Source organism: Semicossyphus pulcher, unplaced genomic scaffold, assembly GCF_022749685.1.
Source record: "Semicossyphus pulcher isolate SPU_LCO1_2020_fin unplaced genomic scaffold, fSemPul1.0.p SCAF_10, whole genome shotgun sequence".
NCBI classification, from domain to species: Eukaryota; Metazoa; Chordata; class Actinopteri; order Labriformes; family Labridae; genus Semicossyphus; species Semicossyphus pulcher.
Genome location: NW_027211604.1, coordinates 347,356 through 365,000, shown reverse-complemented (window position 1 = coordinate 365,000; position 17,645 = coordinate 347,356). Strand labels below are relative to the sequence as shown.

General features: G+C 41.5%; 1 protein-coding gene across 1 annotated transcript in view; it reads left to right on the top strand.

Moving 5' to 3' along the window:
* The first annotated feature begins 374 nt into the window (after positions 1–374).
* Positions 375–17,645, top strand: part of tmprss15 (transmembrane serine protease 15) — a 44,165-nt gene continuing 26,894 nt past the window's right edge. The window contains exons 1-5 of the mRNA XM_069670677.1: positions 375–486; positions 574–698; positions 1,126–1,193; positions 1,462–1,604; positions 13,146–13,196. Coding sequence (XP_069526778.1) covers positions 375–486; positions 574–698; positions 1,126–1,193; positions 1,462–1,604; positions 13,146–13,196 — 499 coding nt within the window. The remainder of the gene's footprint in view (positions 487–573; positions 699–1,125; positions 1,194–1,461; positions 1,605–13,145; positions 13,197–17,645) is intronic.

The window sequence follows — 17,645 nt, the reverse complement described above, 5'->3', positions numbered from 1 at the left end:
ACTTTCGCACTTCTCTCCATGCTGCATGTAAAATGTAAGTAAAGAGACTTGATTCAAAACATTGAGTTTGCTTGTTCTTCACAAATTATCTTCAGGAGGAGAATTGCCCTCACATTTGATAAGGACTGATAATTGATAATGAGTCATTCATCTTGTTCAGCTCAGTAAAAGATGATCAAGGGTCACATTCACACCACAAACACTCTGTGAAGGAAACAGAAACACTCAGAACGCTTGAAGTCTGCAGCAGGGGAACTTCATCTCACACAGGTGAGCCTGCTTATGTACTAACAGGAAGTGACACGACTTATTTTCAAAATTAAAATACTTAATGTTTAATTATAATGTATTGATCACATGTTGCAGGTGTGGGGATGAAGCGCAGTCTGCCGTCGGTGGAGTTCCTCCTGATCGTCGTGTCGTCTCTTCTTCTCCTCTGTTGTGTCGGTCTGAGTGTGGTGTCATGGCTCAGTCTGCAGCCTGAAGGTAAACTCACCGTCTTTTTTAAATTACCTGTTCAGGTGTCAGATCAGGCTAATGTTATTGATCAACGTGTTGTTGTTTACTGTGGAGGTGCTGTTAAGCCAGCGCTGCTGAGGGGTCGGATGGTGATCACAGACGGAGCCCTTTTCTCTGAAGAGCTGAGAAACTCTAGCAGTCGACTCTTTAAATCTCTCGCCTACGACATCCAAAACCTGGTGAGATCACAGGCTTTTATTCTGAAAGTAACGGGGCATTAACCCTGTTACTGTGAAAGACAGGAGAGGAAGTAACAAAATATTGATCAGAGTACCAGTGTGTTTGACATTTTAAAAAAAGTTGAAGGTTAACTTTGAATTTATTGTGAACACTAAAAAGTACAAACTACAAAATACACTGCAACTGTAGAGTACACTCTACACACTGAATACAATGACATTCACTGAAGAATGCAATGAATATGAAGAATACACTGAAGTACGGATATTAACAGAGTACACAGTATAAAGTACACACCAGAGAGTACACAATATGAAGTACACACCACAGAGTACGCAATATGAAGTACACACCACAGAGTATGCACTATAAAGTACATACTATTACATTCACTTGATCACAGTATGTTCTCTGATTGGTCGACAGGTTTCTGATGCATTCAGTCACACTGAGCTCAGAACTCTCTTCATGTCCAGTCAGGTTTTATACTTCAGGTCAGATCGCCGATCAATAATTCATATCCTAATCAATAATTAATATTATGATTAATAACTAATATCTTGATCAACAAATAATATCTTGATCAACAAATAATCCTGATCAATAATCAATATCCCGATCAGTCTGAACAGCAGCTGCTGTCTGATAAAGTGATTGTATCATTGAAAAAAAACATGAAACTGATTCTGTCATAATTTTGATAAAAGTATTGATAAGTGTTATTGACTTTGTGTGTGTGTGTGTGTGTGTGTGTGTTTGCAGTCAGGGAAGTGTGGTGGTGTCCTTTGACCTCTGGTTCAAACAGCTCGTTGATGTAGAGGAGGTGGAGCAACAGCTGAGGAAGGGGCTTCAGGAGTCTGGGGCCACAGGATTGGTTACCGACAGAAACAGCATCAAGATAACAGGTGACACTGTGATGTTTACATCCGATTAGCTCACATCAGCTCACATTAGATCAGATTAGATCAGATCAGATTAGCTCACATTAGCTCACATTAGATCACATTAGATCACATTAGATCAGATTAGCTCACATCAGCTCACATTAGATCAGATTAGATCAGATTAGCTCACATTAGATCACATTAGCTCACATTAGATCAGATTACGTCAGATCAGATTAGCTCACATTAGCTCACATTAGATCAGATCAGATTAGCTCACATTAGCTCACATTAGATCACATTAGATCACATTAGCTCACATTAGATCACATTAGCTCACATTAGATCAGATTACGTCAGATCAGATTAGCTCACATTAGCTCACATTAGATCAGATCAGATTAGCTCACATTAGCTCACATTAGATCAGATTAGCTCACATTAGATCACATTAGTTTACATTAGATCAGATTACGTCAGATCAGATTAGATCACATTAGCTCACATTAGATCAGATTACATCAGATCAGATTAGCTCACATTAGCTCACATTAGATCAGATTAGCTCACATTAGATCACATTAGTTTACATTAGATCAGATTAGCTCACATTAGCTCACATTAGATCAGATTACATCAGATCACATTAGCTCACATTAGATCAGATTACGTCAGATCAGATTAGATCACATTAGCTCACATTAGATCACATTAGTTTACATTAGATCAGATTAGCTCACATTAGCTCACATTAGATCAGATTACATCAGATCACATTAGCTCACATTAGCTCACATTAGATCAGATTACATCAAATCAGATTAGCTCACATTAGCTCACATTAGATCAGATTAGCTCACATTAGATCACATTAGTTTACATTAGATCAGATTAGCTCACATTAGCTCACATTAGATCAGATTACATCAGATCACATCAGCTCACATTAGCTCACATTAGATCAGATTAGCTCACATTAGCTCACATTAGTTCGCATTAGATCACATTAGCTCGCATTAGATCAGATTAGCTCACATTAGCTCACATTAGATCAGATTAGCTCACATTAGCTCACATTAGATCAGATTAGATCACATTAGTTTACATTAGATCAGATTAGATCACATTAGTTTACATTAGATCAGATTACGTCAGATCAGATTAGCTCACATTAGCTCACATTAGATCACATTAGCTCACATTAGATCAGATTACGTCAAATCAGATTAGATCACATTAGCTCACATCAGATCAGATTACATCAGATCAGATTAGCTCACATTAGCTCACATCAGATCAGATTAGCTCACATTAGATCACATTAGTTTACATTAGATCAGATTAGCTCACATTAGCTCACATTAGATCAGATTACATCAGATCACATTAGCTCACATTAGATCAGATTACGTCAGATCAGATTAGATCACATTAGCTCACATTAGATCAGATTAGCTCACATTAGATCACATTAGTTTACATTAGATCAGATTAGCTCACATTAGCTCACATTAGATCAGATTACATCAGATCACATTAGCTCACATTAGCTCACATTAGATCAGATTACATCAGATCAGATTAGCTCACATTAGATCACATTAGTTTACATTAGATCAGATTAGCTCACATTAGATCAGATTACATCAGATCACATTAGCTCACATTAGATCAGATTACATCAGATCACATTAGCTCACATTAGATCAGATTACGTCAGATCAGATTAGATCACATTAGCTCACATTAGATCAGATTAGCTCACATTAGATCACATTAGTTTACATTAGATCAGATTAGCTCACATTAGCTCACATTAGATCAGATTACATCAGATCACATTAGCTCACATTAGCTCACATTAGATCAGATTACATCAAATCAGATTAGCTCACATTAGCTCACATTAGATCAGATTAGCTCACATTAGATCACATTAGTTTACATTAGATCAGATTAGCTCACATTAGCTCACATTAGATCAGATTACATCAGATCACATCAGCTCACATTAGCTCACATTAGATCAGATTAGCTCACATTAGATCACATTAGTTTACATTAGATCAGATTAGCTCACATTAGCTCACATTAGATCAGATTACATCAGATCACATTAGCTCACATTAGATCAGATTACGTCAGATCAGATTAGATCACATTAGCTCACATTAGATCACATTAGTTTACATTAGATCAGATTAGCTCACATTAGCTCACATTAGATCAGATTACATCAGATCACATTAGCTCACATTAGCTCACATTAGATCAGATTACATCAAATCAGATTAGCTCACATTAGCTCACATTAGATCAGATTAGCTCACATTAGATCACATTAGTTTACATTAGATCAGATTAGCTCACATTAGCTCACATTAGATCAGATTACATCAGATCACATCAGCTCACATTAGCTCACATTAGATCAGATTAGCTCACATTAGCTCACATTAGTTCGCATTAGATCACATTAGCTCGCATTAGATCAGATTAGCTCACATTAGCTCACATTAGATCAGATTAGCTCACATTAGCTCACATTAGATCAGATTAGATCACATTAGTTTACATTAGATCAGATTAGATCACATTAGTTTACATTAGATCAGATTACGTCAGATCAGATTAGCTCACATTAGCTCACATTAGATCACATTAGCTCACATTAGATCAGATTACGTCAAATCAGATTAGATCACATTAGCTCACATCAGATCAGATTACATCAGATCAGATTAGCTCACATTAGCTCACATCAGATCAGATTAGCTCACATTAGATCACATTAGTTTACATTAGATCAGATTAGCTCACATTAGCTCACATTAGATCAGATTACATCAGATCACATTAGCTCACATTAGATCAGATTACGTCAGATCAGATTAGCTCACATTAGCTCACATTAGATCAGATTAGCTCACATTAGATCACATTAGTTTACATTAGATCAGATTAGCTCACATTAGCTCACATTAGATCAGATTACATCAGATCACATTAGCTCACATTAGCTCACATTAGATCAGATTACATCAGATCAGATTAGCTCACATTGGCTCACATTAGATCAGATTAGCTCACATTAGATCACATTAGTTTACATTAGATCAGATTAGCTCACATTAGATCAGATTACATCAGATCACATTAGCTCACATTAGATCAGATTACATCAGATCACATTAGCTCACATTAGATCAGATTACGTCAGATCAGATTAGATCACATTAGCTCACATTAGATCAGATTAGCTCACATTAGATCACATTAGTTTACATTAGATCAGATTAGCTCACATTAGCTCACATTAGATCAGATTACATCAGATCACATTAGCTCACATTAGCTCACATTAGATCAGATTACATCAAATCAGATTAGCTCACATTAGCTCACATTAGATCAGATTAGCTCACATTAGATCACATTAGTTTACATTAGATCAGATTAGCTCACATTAGCTCACATTAGATCAGATTACATCAGATCACATCAGCTCACATTAGCTCACATTAGATCAGATTAGCTCACATTAGCTCACATTAGATCAGATTAGCTCACATTAGCTCACATTAGCTCGCATTAGATCACATTAGCTCACATTAGATCAGATTAGCTCACATTAGCTCACATTAGCTCACATTAGATCAGATTAGCTCACATTAGATCACATTAGCTCACATTAGATCAGATTAGCTCACATTAGCTCACATTAGCTCACATTAGATCAGATTAGCTCACATTAGCTCACATTACATCAGATTACATCAGAGGTTTGAATTAAAAACTGTACAGATGTGCAGGATATTGTAGAGTGCAAAAGATTACAGTGTAAATTAAAGTTAAGAATAAAAATAGTGCAGTGAACAGACAATATAAAAGTCCAATATGCGTTAATGTAACGTATAGAGTCTGAATTAGAGTCTATTAAACATTCGTGAGATGTTGAGTGGGTAGTTGTCTCAGAGAGACTAAGACCGGGGTGAGAGGGGTCGGCCACGATCTTACCTGCACGCCTCAGGGTCCTGGAGGTGTACAGGTCCTGGAGAGATGGCAGATTGCAGCCAATCACCCTCTCTGCAGAGCGGATGATACGCTGCAGCCTGCCCTTGTCCCTGGCAGTAGCAGCAGCGTACCAGACGGTGATGGAGCAGGGGAGGATGGACTCAGTTATGGCGGTGTAGAATCAATCAATCAATCAATCAATCAAATTTTATTTGTATAGCGCCAAATCATAACCAGGGTTATCTCGAGACACTTTACAGAAAGAGCAGGTCTAGACCGACTCTTTGTTAAGTTATTTAAAGAGAGGCCCAACATCAATCCACCATGAGTAGCACTTAGCAATTCGGCACATTGGCAAGGAAAAACTTCCTTTTAACAGGCAGAAACCTCGAGCAGAACCAGACTCATGTTGAACAGCCATCTGCCTCGACTGGATGGGCCGAAAATGGGATAGAAGGAGATGCAGGATAGAGACAGGCAAAGAGAGCAACAACAACATATGTTCTTGTTACCACAACAACATATGTCCTTGTTACATGAACAACAACAGACACATACTTATGGTTGCAATGCCAATAATAGTGGTAGACTAGGGTGAAGATTGGCTAAATAAATAAATAAATAAATAAATTAGCGAGAGAAGCAGAGTAATGATAAAGGCTGAGGTAATCGTAATTGTAACAGTTGAAGTCAACAGGTCTACTATTAGCATTAGCAGCAACAATAATGATACTATGGGGAAGGCTGATGTTAGTAGTTGTTGCAGTCGAGCAGGTCCACAGCAGCAGGTGGTCTGCAGCAACGATCCTCAGGAACCTTCAAGACAAGGGAGCACAAGAACTCCCGGGAAGATATGTGGTTAGTAATGTTAATGGGACCAGAAGATACAGAGTTAATGAGCTGCATTAACATGACAGAGAGAGAGAGAGAGTCAGAGAGAGAGTCAGAGAGAGAGGAAGAGAGAGAGAGAGAGAGAGAGTCAGAGAGTCAGAGAGAGAGAGAGAGAGAAGCTTGGTGTGTCAGATCCCCCCGGCAGTCTAAACCTATAGCAGCATAACTATGGGCTAGTCCAAGCCTGAGCCAGCCCTAACTATAAGCTTTATCAAAGAGGAAAGTTTTAAGTCTACTCTTAAAAGAAGAGAGGGTGTCTGCCTCCCGGACCTTGACTGGTAGATTGTTCCAGAGGAGGGGGGCCTGGTAATTGAAGGCTCTACCTCCAACACTACTCTTAGAGACTTTAGGTACCACAAGCAGGCCTGCATCCTGGGAGCGCAATGTTCTAGAGGGGTAATATGGCACTATGAGCTCTTTAAGATATGATGGTGCCTGACCATTAAGAGCTTTGTAAGTAAGAAGAAGGATTTTAAATTCTATTCTAGATTTTACAGGAAGCCAGTGCAGAGAGGCTAATACAGGAGAGATGTGATCTCTCTTCCTAGTTCTTGTCAGCACACGTGCTGCAGAGTTTTTAGTGACTTATTAGGGCAGCCTGATAGTAACGAGTTACAATAATCCAACCTGGAAGTAACGAATGCATGGACTAGTTTTTCTGCATCGTTTTGAGACAAGATGTGTCTGATTTTTGTTGCGAAGATGAAAGAAGGCTGTCCTTGATATTTGTTTTATGTGGGAGATGAAGGACATATCCTGATCAAATAGAACTCCCAGATTCCTAACAGTAGTGCTGGATGCCAGACTGATGCCATCTAGGGCAGCTATATCATTAGAGAAAGAGTCTCTAAGGTGTTTTGGGCCGAGCACAATAACTTCAGTTTTGTCTGAATTAAGTAGCAGAAAGTTTCTAGTCATCCAGATCTTTATGTCCTTAAGGCATGCTTCTAGTTTAGATAGCTGATTGGTTTCATCTGGCTTCATAGATAAGTATAATTGAGTATCATCTGCATAACAATGAAAATTAATGGAGTGTTTCCTCATGATATTACCCAGAGGAAGCATATATAAGGTAAAAAGAATCGGTCCGAGCACAGAACCTTGTGGAACTCCATGACTAACTTTGGTTTGCATAGAGGACACATCATGAACATTAACAAACTGAGATCGATCTGATAGATAAGATTTAAACCAACTTAGTGCAGATCCTGTAATGTCAATTAAATGTTCTAATCTCTGTAACAGGATGTGATGGTCTATCGTGTCGAAAGCGGCACTAAGATCTAACAGGACGAGTACAGAGAGAAGTCCTCTGTCTGGAGCAGGAAGTAGATCAAACTCTCAGTGCTGTCTCAGTGCTATGGTGGACTCTAAATCCTGACTGAAAGTCCTCAAATAAACTGTTGTTATGAAGAAAGTCACATAATTGATTAGCGACTGCTTTCTCAAGGATCTTTGAGATAAAAGGAAGGTTAGATATAGGTCTATAGTTAGCTAAGGTGCCTGAATCATGGGTAGGCTTTTTAAGAAGTGGCTTAATTACAGCTAGTTTAAAAGACTGGGGTACATAGCCCATCGATAAAGACATATTGATCATATCTAGTAAAGAAGTGCTAATTGAGGGAAAGACTTCCTTAAGCAGCTTGGTTGGAATCGGGTCTAAAAGACAGGTTGATGGTTTAGACGAAGATATCAGAGAATTTAGCTCAGGAAGGTCAACTGGAGAAAAACAGTGTAAACATCAGGTGTGTGAGCAGTTTCCAAAGATACATCTGCACCAGTTAACGGCAGGAGGTTACAAATTTTGTCTCTTATCTTTAGGATTTTGTCATTAAAGAAGCTCATGAAATCGTCACTGCTGAGGCCTATAGGAATACTTGGCTCAGTGGAGCTGTGACTCTCTGTCAGCCTGGCTACAGTGCTGAAAAGGTACCTGGGATTGTTTTTATGTTCTTCTATGAGGGAGGAGTAGTAGACACCTCGAGCATGCCGTAGGGCCTTCCTGTATTTATTAAGACTATTTTGCCAGAGTAAACGAGACTCTTCTGTTTTGGTGAATCGCCACATTCTTTCAAATTTACGCGACATTTGCTTCAAGTTACGAGTTTCTGAGTCATACCATGGAGCTAGCCTCTGTCGTTTAATAATCTTCTTCTTTAAGGGGGCAATCGAGTCTAGAGTACTTCTCAGCAAACCTGCAGGACTATCAACAAACTGATCAAGCTGAGAGGGACTAACATTAGCATCAGAGCTTTCTGTAGTAAACAGATGTGGTAAAGAATTAAAAGCAGCTGGAATTGTTTCCTTAAATTTAGCTACAGTCCTATCAGACAAACATCTTGTGAGTACATTTTTGTTAACTGGAGAGTAGTCGGTTAATAGGACATCGAATGTTACTAAATAGTGATCTGATAAAAGAGGATTTTGTGGGAAGACAATTAAGTTTTCGGTTTCAAGGCCATAAGCTAGAACAAGGTGGAGGGTGTGGTTAAAGCAGTGAGTAGGCTGGTTTACACTTTGAGTGAAACCAATAGAGTCCAAAAGGGACATAAATGCCATGCTAAGACTATCATTATCAACATCTACATGAATATTGAAGTCCCCTACAATAATTATTTGATCTGAACTCAGGACTAAATCTGATAAAAACTCTGAGAATTCAGTTAGAAAATCAGAGTATGCGCCAGGAGGGCGGTATACTATCACAAATAAAACAGGCTGTAAAGTTTTACAGGCTGGGTGTGAAAAACTCAGAACAAGGCTTTCAAAAGAGCTGAAACTAAGTTTGGGTCGAGGGTTGATTAGAAGACTAGAACTGAAGATAGCTGCCACTCCACCACCTCGACCAGTGTCTCAAGGAGTATGAGTATTAAGATGACTGGGAGGAGTGGATTCATTGAAGCTGACATATTCTTCCTGACACAGCCAAGTCTCAGTTAAAGAGAGTAAATCAATATGATCATCTGATATCAGATCGTTCACTAATAGAGCTTTAGATGACAGGGATCTGATATTTAACACACCACATTTAATTCTCATATTTTTTGGCATAACTTTGGTTGTTGTTTTAATTTTTATTAAATTTTTTTGATTTACTCCTTTTTTATTTGAGTTTGAATTAACTGTAATAACAGGCCTGGGTTGGGGGGCAGACACAGTCTCTATAACATGAACATTGTGGCTGGGAAACTGCTCACAGGGAAGCTCAGAGGAGTGTGTAGGACTACAGCTCTGCCTCCTGGTCTCAACTCTGGTTTGTCAGGTTTTACGACTAACAAACTTAGCCATATTACGAGACAAAAGAGCTGCTCCATCCAAAGTGGGATGAATGCCGTCTCTTCCGATAAGACCAGGCTTTCCCCAGAATGTCTGCCAGTTATCTATGAAGCCCACATCGTCTGTAGAAGTGCACCATCATTGTCTTTGGCAGGTTGAACTTCTTCGGCTGCCACAGGAAGTACATCCTCTGCTGTCCCTTTGAGCCGATGTTCAGCTCCCACCTGAGGTCCTGGCTGATGATGGTCCCCAGGAAGCAGAAAGACTCCACAGTGGAAACAGTGGAGTCGCTGATGGTGATGGGGGCAGGTGTGGCTGCTTTCTTTCTGAAGTCCACAACCATCTCCACTGTCCTCAGAGCATTAAGCTCCAGGTTGTTCTCACCACACCAGGTCACCAGGTGGTCAATCTCCCACCTGTGTTTCCCCAGCTTCACGTGCTGCCTCCTGTCGGACAGGAAGTGTGTGATCCACCTGCAGGTGGAGTCGGGCACGTTCAGCTGGGAGAGCTTGTCCTGAAGCAGAGCCGGGATGATCGTGTTGAAGGCAGAGCTGAAATCAACAAACAGGATCCTGGCATAGGTTCCTGCTGAGTCTAGATGCTGGGGGATGAAGTGGAGGGCCATGTTGACTGCGTCGTCTACGGACCTGTTGGCTCTGTAGGCGAACTGCAGGGGGTCCAGGAGAGGGTCTGTGATGTCCTTGAGGTGTGAGAGCACCAGGCGCTCAAAGGACTTCACTGCCACAGAGTCAGGGCGACGGGTCTGTAGTCATTAAGTCCTGTGGTCCTCGGCTTTTGGGGACAGGAATGATGGAGGAGGCCTTGAAGCAGGCTGGCACACGGCAGGTCTCTAATGAGGTGTTGAAGATGTCTGTGAACACCGGAGACAGCTGATCGGCACAGTGCTTCAGGGTGGAGGGGGAGACAGAGTCCGGTCCGGCTGCTTTGCAGGGGTTCTGTCTCTTAAAAATCCTGTTAACATCTCTCTCCAAGATAGAGAGAGTTGTTGCTGTGGTGTGAGGGGAGGGGGCCGTTGAGGTGCTGGGGCAGGTGGAGGTGATAAGCTGTGGTTCTTGTTGTTGAATAGAGTCACGGGGGATGGTGTCAGGACTGTCCCATTGTCTATCAAAGCGACAGTAAAACTCGTTCAGGTCGTTGGCAAGGTGCAGGTCGTTAACAGAGTGGGAGGTTTTCGGCTTGTAGCTGTTGAGCTGTCTTTGACCCTTCCAGACTGAGCCAGCATCTCCCCCTGAAAACTGCTGCTGTAGTTTCTCAGAGTACAGACGCTGAGCTTCTGTCACCGCCCGGCTGAAGGTGTATTTAGCCTGTTTGTTTCCGTCTCTGTTCCCACTCCTAAACGCCTCCTCCTCTAACTGCCTCAGCCATCTGAGTTTGGCTGTGAACCAGGGCTTGTCGTTGTTGTAACTCACCGTGGTGCGTGATGATACACAGCTGTCCTCGCAGAAGCTGATGTATGATGTCACAGCCTCTGTGTACTCATCCAGACTGTTGGTAGCAGTCTTGAAAGCGTCCCATCCGTACAGTCAAAGTACACCTGAAGATCCTCCACAGCTTCACTGGTCCAGTTTTTAGATGTCCTCACTACAGGTGTACAGAGCTTTAACTTGCCGGTACGCAAGAATCAGATGGATATCCTCCCCATTGTATTAAAGGTGGCAGAGAAATGGGTTGCCGTGCAATTAACAGAATATCTTAACAATTGTCAGACCCCTCTCCACCCAATGCAGTTTGGATTTCGCAAACATCACTCCACTGATACAGCCACCTGTTATTTTCTTTAAAAAATCCAAAGATCATTAGACCAGGGTGGTTATGTAGGAGACGTTTTTTTGGACCTGAACAAGCTTTCGACACAATAAATCATGAGGTGCTTCTTTCAAAACGCTCCTATTTTAATTTTTCTAACAGTGCCCTCTGCTGGATGAAGTCATGTCTGCCAAATATAAAACAAGCTGTACAGATGGGAAATGCACAATCATCATACCTTAGCTGTTCAAGGCTCTATACTGAGACCGATCTTATTCAGTTTTTATGTTAATAACTTACCAAATGTTGGTCCGAAGGTTAAAGTGCAATTATATGCTGATGACACAGAAGTTTGCACACGTGAAAACAAAACAAGGAGCTGCTGTCATACTATCTGCTGCTATGGTACTCGTGTCTCATTGGCTTTAAAGTCATGCTTACGTCTCAATACAAAAAAAACTGTATGCATGTTCTTCTCCCGCCAGCCAGCAGAGGGCCAACAATGTGTACTGGACAGTGGAGAGAAACTTGATGTGGTTGAACATTTTAGGTGTCTCAGCATCGTCTTCGACTCCAATCTGACATTCAAGGAACATATTAAGAAAATCTTAAATATTAATAAGTTCAAACTGGCAAATTTCTGTCATATAAGACCTTGTCTGACTTAACAATCAGCAAAAGCTTATATGCACACAATGATATTTTCTCACATAACATATTGTGTAACAACCTGGTCACACATAACAATGAGCACATTAAAACCCATCAAGTCTGGACAGGAAACCTTTTCATTTCCATTATTGCAATATCATAAGTAAGTATAATATTTTACACTTTGACAGTTTCCAAACTTTCATGGATGTTTGTCTTGTTTTTAAAGTCTTACATGGGCGTGCCCCCCCACCATTAAATTATTTTATACAGAAAAAACAAAACAATAGGAAAAACACCAGAGCACAAACTAGAGGAGACTGTCATGTACCGAGGCGTAGAACAACATTTAGTCAAATGGTGGTATCTGTTTTAGGCACACACTCCTGGAACAAATTAGCAGCAGGAGACTGCGACAACTTCACCTTTAAAATAACACTCGACCATTGGTTAAAAACTAACCATTCATGCACTAATGTATAACATCTGTCTCCTCCTCTGTTGCCCGCTCCTGGGGATATTGGGATCATCTTGCATTTTAACCAACTTAGTGTATGTTGGTATGTCATTTGTCATGTTTCAAATGTGTCTATTCTATATGGAAAATTGTTTGTGAGCATGTCTGTGTGCCGTCCAGTGGGCCGTCTCGTGAGGTGTCCTATAATTGTAATATTTGTTGTATGTGATTTAAGTACCTGCCTCAGGACTACGGATGAAATTTAACTATTGCACTAATTTGCATTTTACCTATGCTGCTGATTGGTTGATTAATGTGCACTGTCCTAATTCCACAAATAAATAAATGAAACTTGGTTTTGCCTAAAGAGTGGTTGATTCGACAAATGGGTTTAGGCCGCTTCAGAGAATGGGGATGAGTGTTTTAGCAACTGGGAAAAACTGTATCAGAAGTTTGTTTTGAAGAAGTCAGATTGAAATGATGTAATTTATTTTTTGTTTGTTCAGAAAAATTAGAAGACACGACAACAACTCCGACTACCGTCACACCTTCAACAGGTGAGAAACCAAGCTTAAAGATACACACAATACACAATATACACAATGTACCTAACCCACTCCGTGACGTGTCCACCTTCGTCTTGGACACTCTCTTTACCTAAGCGTCCAAGAGATGACAGTAAAGTTGATCATTGATTTTTGGCCTAGGGTGCTCTGGAACCAAGTACACCTATGAGTCCACCTATGTTTAATTTATGTTTGAACATGGTGTCCATAATGGACATCGATAAAGACATATTGATCATATCTAGTAAAGAAGTGCTAATTGAGGGAAAGACTTCCTTAAGCAGCTTGGTTGGAATCGGGTCTCAAAGACAGGTTGATGGTTTAGACGAAGATATCAGAGAATTTAGCTCAGGAAGGTCAACTGGAGAAAAACAGTGTAAACATCAGGTGTGTGAGCAGTTTCCAAAGATACATCTGCACCAGTTAACGGCAGGAGGTTACAAATTTTGTCTCTTATCTTTAGGATTTTGTCATTAAAGAAGCTCATGAAATCATCACTGCTGAGGCCTATAGGAATACTTGGCTCAGTGGAGCTGTGACTCTCTGTCAGCCTGGCTACAGTGCTGAAAAGGTACCTGGGATTGTTTTTATGTTCTTCTATGAGGGAGGAGTAGTAGACACCTCGAGCATGCCGTAGGGCCTTCCTGTATTTATTAAGACTATTTTGCCAGAGTAAACGAGGCTCTTCTGTTTTGGCGGATCGCCACATTCTTTCAAATTTACGCGACATTTGCTTCAAGTTACGAGTTTCTGAGTCATACCATGGAGCTAGCCTCTGTCGTTTAATAATCTTCTTCTTTAAGGGGGCAATCGAGTCTAGAGTACTTCTCAGCAAACCTGCAGGACTATCAACAAACTGATCAAGCTGAGAGGGACTAACATCAGCATCAGAGCTTTCTGTAGGAAACAGATGTGGTAAAGAATTAAAAGCAGCTGGAATTGTTTCCTTAAATTTAGCCACAGTCCTATCAGACAAACATCTTGTGAGTACATGTTTGTTAACTGGAGAGTAGTCGGTTAATAGGACATCGAATGTTACTAAATAGTGATCTGATAAAAGAGGATTTTGTGGGAAGACAATTAAGTTTTCGGTTTCAAGGCCATAAGCTAGAACAAGGTGGAGGGTGTGGTTAAAGCGGTGAGTAGGCTGGTTTACACTTTGAGTGAAACCAATAGAGTCCAAAAGGGACATAAATGCCATGCTAAGACTATCATTATCAACATCTACATGAATATTGAAGTCCCCTACAATAATTATTTGATCTGAACTCAGGACTAAATCTGATAAAAACTCTGAGAATTCAGTTAGAAAACCAGAGTATGCGCCAGGAGGGCGGTATACTATCACAAATAAAACAGGCTGTAAAGTTTTACAGGCTGGGTGTGAAAAACTCAGAACAAGGCTTTCAAAAGAGCAGAAACTAAGTTTGGGTCGAGGGTTGATTAGAAGACTAGAACTGAAGATAGCTGCCACTCCACCACCTCGACCAGTGTCTCGAGGAGTATGAGTATTAAGATGACTGGGAGGAGTGGATTCATTTAAGCTGACATATTCTTCCTGACACAGCCAAGTCTCAGTTAAAGAGAGTAAATCAATATGATCATCTGATATCACATCGTTCACTAATAGAGCTTTAGATGACAGGGATCTGATATTTAACACACCACATTTAATTCTCATATTTTTTGGCATAACTTTGGTTGTTGTTTTAATTTTTATTAAATTTTTTTGATTTACTCCTTTTTTATTTGAGTTTGAATTAACTGTAATAACAGGCCTGGGTTGGGGGGCAGACACAGTCTCTATAACATGAACATTGTGGCTGGGAAACTGCTCACAGGGAAGCTCAGAGGAGTGTGTAGGACTACAGCTCTGCCTCCTGGTCTCAACTCTGGTTTGTCAGGTTTTACGACTAACAAACTTAGCCATATTACGAGACAAAAGAGCTGCTCCATCCAAAGTGGGATGAATGCCGTCTCTTCCGATAAGACCAGGCTTTCCCCAGAATGTCTGCCAGTTATCTATGAAGCCCACATCGTCTGTAGAAGTGCACCATCATTGTCTTTGGCAGGTTGAACTTCTTCGGCTGCCACAGGAAGTACATCCTCTGCTGTCCCTTTGAGCCGATGTTCAGCTCCCACCTGAGGTCCTGGCTGATGATGGTCCCCAGGAAGCAGAAAGACTCCACAGTGGAAACAGTGGAGTCGCTGATGGTGATGGGGGCAGGTGTGGCTGCTTTCTTTCTGAAGTCCACAACCATCTCCACTGTCCTCAGAGCATTAAGCTCCAGGTTGTTCTCACCACACCAGGTCACCAGGTGGTCAATCTCCCACCTGTGTTTCCCCAGCTTCACGTGCTGCCTCCTGTCGGACAGGAAGTGTGTGATCCACCTGCAGGTGGAGTCGGGCACGTTCAGCTGGGAGAGCTTGTCCTGAAGCAGAGCCGGGATGATCGTGTTGAAGGCAGAGCTGAAATCAACAAACAGGATCCTGGCATAGGTTCCTGCTGAGTCTAGATGCTGGGGGATGAAGTGGAGGGCCATGTTGACTGCGTCGTCTACGGACCTGTTGGCTCTGTAGGCGAACTGCAGGGGGTCCAGGAGAGGGTCTGTGATGTCCTTGAGGTGTGAGAGCACCAGGCGCTCAAAGGACTTCACTGCCACAGAGTCAGGGCGACGGGTCTGTAGTCATTAAGTCCTGTGGTCCTCGGCTTTTGGGGACAGGAATGATGGAGGAGGCCTTGAAGCAGGCTGGCACACGGCAGGTCTCTAATGAGGTGTTGAAGATGTCTGTGAACACCGGAGACAGCTGATCGGCACAGTGCTTCAGGGTGGAGGGGGAGACAGAGTCCGGTCCGGCTGCTTTGCAGGGGTTCTGTCTCTTAAAAATCCTGTTAACATCTCTCTCCAAGATAGAGAGAGTTGTTGCTGTGGTGTGAGGGGAGGGGGCCGTTGAGGTGCTGGGGCAGGTGGAGGTGATAAGCTGTGGTTCTTGTTGTTGAATAGAGTCACGGGGGATGGTGTCAGGACTGTCCCATTGTCTATCAAAGCGACAGTAGAACTCGTTCAGGTCGTTGGCAAGGCGCAGGTCGTTAACAGAGTGGGAGGTTTTCGGCTTGTAGCTGTTGAGCTGTCTTTGACCCTTCCAGACTGAGCCAGCATCTCCCCCTGAAAACTGCTGCTGTAGTTTCTCAGAGTACAGACGCTGAGCTTCTGTCACCGCCCGGCTGAAGGTGTATTTAGCCTGTTTGTTTCCGTCTCTGTTCCCACTCCTAAACGCCTCCTCCTCTAACTGCCTCAGCCATCTGAGTTTGGCTGTGAACCAGGGCTTGTCGTTGTTGTAACTCACCGTGGTGCGTGATGATACACAGCTGTCCTCGCAGAAGCTGATGTATGATGTCACAGCCTCTGTGTACTCATCCAGACTGTTGGTAGCAGTCTTGAAAGCGTCCCATCCGTACAGTCAAAGTACACCTGAAGATCCTCCACAGCTTCACTGGTCCAGTTTTTAGATGTCCTCACTACAGGTGTACAGAGCTTTAACTTGCCGGTACGCAAGAATCAGATGGATATCCTCCCCATTGTATTAAAGGTGGCAGAGAAATGGGTTGCCGTGCAATTAACAGAATATCTTAACAATTGTCAGACCCCTCTCCACCCAATGCAGTTTGGATTTCGCAAACATCACTCCACTGATACAGCCACCTGTTATTTTCTTTAAAAAATCCAAAGATCATTAGACCAGGGTGGTTATGTAGGAGACGTTTTTTTGGACCTGAACAAGCTTTCGACACAATAAATCATGAGGTGCTTCTTTCAAAACGCTCCTATTTTAATTTTTCTAACAGTGCCCTCTGCTGGATGAAGTCATGTCTGCCAAATATAAAACAAGCTGTACAGATGGGAAATGCACAATCATCATACCTTAGCTGTTCAAGGCTCTATACTGAGACCGATCTTATTCAGTTTTTATGTTAATAACTTACCAAATGTTGGTCCGAAGGTTAAAGTGCAATTATATGCTGATGACACAGAAGTTTGCACACGTGAAAACAAAACAAGGAGCTGCTGTCATACTATCTGCTGCTATGGTACTCGTGTCTCATTGGCTTTAAAGTCATGCTTACGTCTCAATACAAAAAAAACTGTATGCATGTTCTTCTCCCGCCAGCCAGCAGAGGGCCAACAATGTGTACTGGACAGTGGAGAGAAACTTGATGTGGTTGAACATTTTAGGTGTCTCAGCATCGTCTTCGACTCCAATCTGACATTCAAGGAACATATTAAGAAAATCTTAAATATTAATAAGTTCAAACTGGCAAATTTCTGTCATATAAGACCTTGTCTGACTTAACAATCAGCAAAAGCTTATATGCACACAATGATATTTTCTCACATAACATATTGTGTAACAACCTGGTCACACATAACAATGAGCACA